Below are 5,123 nucleotides of genomic sequence, written 5' to 3' on the forward strand. Positions count from 1 at the left end.
TCCTGTCTATCCTAATACTCCTCTACCTACCCTTCTTCTGGATCCCATCTATCCTAATACTCCTCTACCTACCCTTCTTCTGGATCCTGTCTACCCTAATACTCCTCTACCTACCCTTCTGGCCACTACAGTCATGCATATTTGAACAAAAACTGTAAAAGGTTAAACTTTTTGTCAAGCACTATATCAACAATAAAAGCGAGAGAACATATACATGCATGGTTAAGGCAACACATCCTAAAATTTTTCTGTCCAAGTCCTAAAATAAATTCATACTTTCTAGAAGTCATTAAATCCATACAGCTTAAGTGATAACAAGTGATAATTAAAATGTGAAATAACTGAGATTTTGAAAATACACGGTGGGTCATATTTTCTTCTCTGAACACTTTTCTTATTTATATCAAAGTCCAATTTATTACCTAATGAATTTCTTTTCAGAATACACAGCACTCATTTTTATAAAGATTACATTCATATTCATTTTAATATATTTTATACTATAATTGTATCAAGCAACTTCAAAATAAAATTATTTCATAATACTAATAAAATACCTGCTTACTTTAAGAATGAGTAAGATCCTTTTTGTCAGGGCCGGAGAGATGGCTCAGCAGTTAAAAGTACTGGTTGATCTTCAAGATGACCAAGTTTGATTTCCAGCACCTACATAGTAGGTGACTCACAACCTCTCTAACTCCAGTTCCAGGGCATCTATAATTCCCTCTTCTGGCCTCTGCAGGCACCAGGCACACATGGCACACACACACATACATGTGAGCAAAAAAACCCATACACATAAAATAGTAATTTTTAAAATCCTGTCATTTATTACCAGCTTATCTCTAATTCCACAGAAGATTATCCATAAATTATATGTATTCTTATCATATCCACCTCCAAGACCAAAAAGAGAAATGTTTTAAAACAAGTCTACCTTGTATTTCATCACTTAGGAGGGGTGGAAGCAGGTAAATTCAAGCCCAGCCTCAGCTCTACGAGTTCAAAGCCAGTCACGCTTCAGGAGACCCTGTCTCAAGTGGATAAAGCCTGACATTCTCAGTCATCTTCACTGCTTTTGAAAAGACCTAGGTTTTAGGGCCAAACATGGTAGCTGTCTGTAGTCTCTGAGCTTTACTAAGTCAAGTTTTATGCCAGCCTGCGCTCTATCATGAGACCTCGTCACAAAAACTTGAAAAATTAACTGTAAAGGGAACAGTTTAGTATGCAGTAAGTCCCTGTGTGTTACTAAAGATATAACTAATGAATTTATAGATATTCACCCCATGCACTATTTTTTCCCATTCCACTGCACTAACTGCAGCTACAGCCGCATGGCTTCCCTAGTCACTTGCTACTTAATAAAGCTGCACTGCTAAGCCAGTTCACTATCAGGCAAAGTTGTTTTCTGTTTGGTTAGTTGGTTTTGGTTTTTGTTTTGTTCCTGTGATAGGGTTTCTCTATGGAACCCTGGCTAGAACTCACTAGGCAGACCAAACTGACCTCGAACTCACAGAGTGAGACAAAGTTTTTAACAGGTTCAGAACCATGGCAGTGCATGACCAGTACCCGTAGCTTCCTTTCAAATCTCACGCTCCAGTTACAGTGAGAGGAAGCTGTTGCTGGCTCGGCTGCTCCTGCTGTCGGCACCGAGAAGGTGCGGAAGGATGCAGGCTATAATCCCAGCTCCTCAGTTTACTGTGATGAGTTACTTAAAACTCTGCACTTAATTTTCTTGCTCTCCGTAAAAGGGGAATAAAAGCCTAGGCTACAGAACTGTCAGGAGGATCAGAGGAGAAAATATTTGTAAAGCTCTTTTAATAATTGCTGGTGTATAGCAAGCACTCAGTAAACACCAGTTATGACAGCTCTAGGATCCAGCTTCAGAAATGCTATCATCTGGGACTATAACCACGTTTATATAAGGAGCCTTTACATATAAGACCCTTTTTTTTTTTTTTTGGTTTTTTTTCGAGACAGGGTATCTCTGTGGTTTGGGAGCCTGTCCTGGAACTAGCTCTTGTAGACCAGGCTGGTCTCGAACTCATAGAGATCCGCCTGCCTCTGCCTCCCGAGTGCTGGGATTAAAGGCGTGCGCCACCACCGCCCGGCCATATAAGACCCTTTTTAAAGAGGACGAAATTCATTTACCAAATAGAAACTGTTTTGAAATCAGTGTTAATTTTTCTCTGACTTTTATCAGTTCTGGTCACAAAATGATGAGGGCAACACTATAAATGAGAATCTGCATTCTAAAATGGTCAAGAGAATTTAAACACAAAACGCTCTTGTATTTCTGCCTGCAGAATGACTGTTTATGTGTCTAGGCCTTTTCTGCTCTTTTCATATTTTACAGGAGCCACATGACTTGTGGCTAGAGAATTTAGACAGCTAACAAAGAAATTTAGAGAAAAACATTTCAGTTTTGCTTCAGAAAGAAATAAAATAATCAAAAATATTGAAACATCAAGTTTCAAAATGTAATCAAATCAGATCTTCCAATGATTTTAACACTATATAGATTTATTACTAAAATACTCAATATAATGGGCTACCCGAGATGGCTCAGTCGTTAAAGGCTAGGCTCACAACCAAAAATGTAAAACACTAAATATTAATCAACAATAGACAATAGTATCAAATTCACAAAAGGAAACGACAGACCTCTAAAATGTAAATTAAACAAGTAATCTGTGTGTCTAATACAGCATTGAAAATTTTACTGAATGTGAAAATTACTTTTAAAAATTTGAAAAACCATTACTTTGCCTACTCGCTTTAAAATACATACTTCATATGACTAATTTAAGAATTCATTCCTGAAATTTTTCTAAACGCAGACTACGAAAATCGTTGCTTGGAAATAACTGCAGTGAGAAAATGTATTGTTTTTTTTTTTTCTTTTCAAGGCGACTGAGAATTAAAAAGGAAATGGCCAAGGGAAAGGGGAGGACCGTTTCCTTTCACACGTTAGTAAATGTCAAAGAACTTTCAGGAGTCAAATCTCCTAGAAGTCTGATGCGGGGTCAAAGTTGTCTCAATGACAGGAAGGCCAACAGACGCCAGATGACTAATAGCAAAGTTATCAAAACACTTGTGTGCCCAGCAGTAACTCCAAAAGCATACAAAGTACAAATGTCCAGGCTGAGAAGACAGAGAATTGCTAAGATTCTTGCGGGCAAAACAACATTAACAATGGCAGCAACAAACAGTATTATACAACGTATCAAGATTCTCACACTCTGCCTTCCTCGACATTATTCTATTCATCAGGTAACATTTTTAAATAACGAAAAGTAACGCGGATTCCCAAAGAGTGACCCAAATGTAAAAATAAGGTTCAATCAAGTGAGTATTTAGTTCTTTCTATTGTAAACCAAATCTGCTTCTTTACATTAAAAAAAAAAAACTACCAGTTCTATCTCCAAAATCTAATAGACACAATTCACTAGCGATTGAAATAATATTTTTAATCCTTGCATTACCTCACAGCTAAAAATGTCAAGATACCACACCCAATATGTCTTTCTCCCCCCCCCGTGGGGGAGGGGTCAGGGAATACGAGAGTGGGGACGGGAAATTACACGAAAACAGTGCAGGTGATTTCCCTGGCAGGTTCCTCCACCGGGATCCGAGCGCACACGTTGAAAAGGGCGAGCACAGGCCTTGGCCTCTGCAGGCACCCTCCCTCGCCACCCGCTGGGGTAGGAGCCCGGACGCGCCACCCAGGGCTACTCACCAGCCGTAGTGCTGACCAGCAGGGCGGTCCATAGCAGCCAGGGCACCCGACAAGGTCGCTGCAGCGAGGAAGTCATACCTGGGCCAGCCAAGAAGCAGAAAGGCAAAGAAAAGAAATGTGGAAAGTAAATTCGGGCGGAGAAAGCCGGCCAGGAGGCTGCTCGTCTCTCCGTCTGGTTTATCCTGCCCGGATTACAATGCAGTTTGAAAGGACAAATGGCAGATGCGAGGACCTAGCTGGAAAGCTCTCATTCCACTGCAGAATTTCCCTTCATTTCGCTCCCTCGTGGCTGGGGGTCTTCATTCGCCTAGGACAGGGTGCCTCGGCTCCCCAAACTGAAGGCATGTCCGTGGGGGGGGCAGAGGGAGGAGAGAAGCAGGGAGCCCTGAAGAAATGCCTGCAATTATTTCCCTCGTAGCTTCACGATATCAAAAAAATATCCAGATCTGGGAGAAAACATATCCAGAGTGCCGGAGGTGGGGGTGGGGGGGATGGAGGGCGGGGACTCGACGGGGGCACTGAGGATCAGAACAAGTTCCCGACCGCCGGGAAGGGCGCAGCGGGGCGGGCGGCGGCGCCCGGCAGCCCGAGTCGCATCGCTCCGGACTCGGAGTGCAGACGGTAGCGTCTCCGTTGAAAGTTTGGCCTCGTTGCTTGCTTCACTCGGATTCCGACATCAATAAATCCACTCCTCCGACTGGGTCCAAAAATGTGCCGGCCTCCATGGGCGAGTCCACGGCTTCCTCGGAACAATCGCGCGAGGGTCGCGCAGGCAGACAGGCAGGCAGCAGGCCGGGCCTCGGGGCGCGGGGGAGGGGAGGAGAGGGTCGCAGCCCCGGCGAGCCCCGGAGCGCCGCACGCGGGGAGGTGCGGGGCGGCCCCGGCTGGCCTTCCGAGGGCGCTCGGCCCGCGGCCTCGCTGTCGGCTCTTCCCGCCGCTCGTCTCCGGGGGCCTGCAGGAAATCCCAGCACCGTGGAAGAAGCCCGGTCTCCTCCCGTAGACGGCTCTCAGGAACGAATCACAGCACAGCCCGAGGAAGAAGCAGAAGCCGCCGTCGCCGCCGCCGCCGCCGCCGCCTCGCTCTCCGCAGCTCTGGGCGTCGCGGGCCGAGGGCGGGGGGCGGCGGGAAGACGAACGTAGGTGGCCGAGGAAGGGGTGGGCAGCGGGGGCTTGCGAAACACCCCCCGCGCCCCTCCGGGAAGCGGCTCCGGCGGCTCCGAGCAGACCAGACACAAAGGGGGGAGTCGCCGCAGCTGCCAGTCTGAGGCGCTCCCGGTCACCGGAGTCGCCCCGCCTCCGCCGCCGCCTCCTCCTCCTCTCTCTTCCCGACCCCTGTCTGTCTCGGGCCTGTGGTGCAGCGCGGGCGGCTACGGCGGCGGCGGCG

General features: G+C 46.3%; 1 protein-coding gene across 1 annotated transcript in view; it reads right to left on the minus strand.

The window, feature by feature from the left end:
- Bmpr2 (bone morphogenetic protein receptor type 2) overlaps positions 1-4,248 on the minus strand; it is a 91,127-nt gene extending 86,879 nt beyond the window's left edge. Inside the window, exon 1 of the mRNA XM_013353474.2 lies at positions 3,740-4,248. Coding sequence (XP_013208928.1) covers positions 3,740-3,815 — 76 coding nt within the window. The 5' untranslated portion in view covers positions 3,816-4,248. The remainder of the gene's footprint in view (positions 1-3,739) is intronic.
- Positions 4,249-5,123: the final 875 nt, after the last annotated feature.

Source organism: Microtus ochrogaster, unplaced genomic scaffold, assembly GCF_000317375.1.
Source record: "Microtus ochrogaster isolate Prairie Vole_2 unplaced genomic scaffold, MicOch1.0 UNK8, whole genome shotgun sequence".
Classification (NCBI taxonomy): Eukaryota; Metazoa; Chordata; class Mammalia; order Rodentia; family Cricetidae; genus Microtus; species Microtus ochrogaster.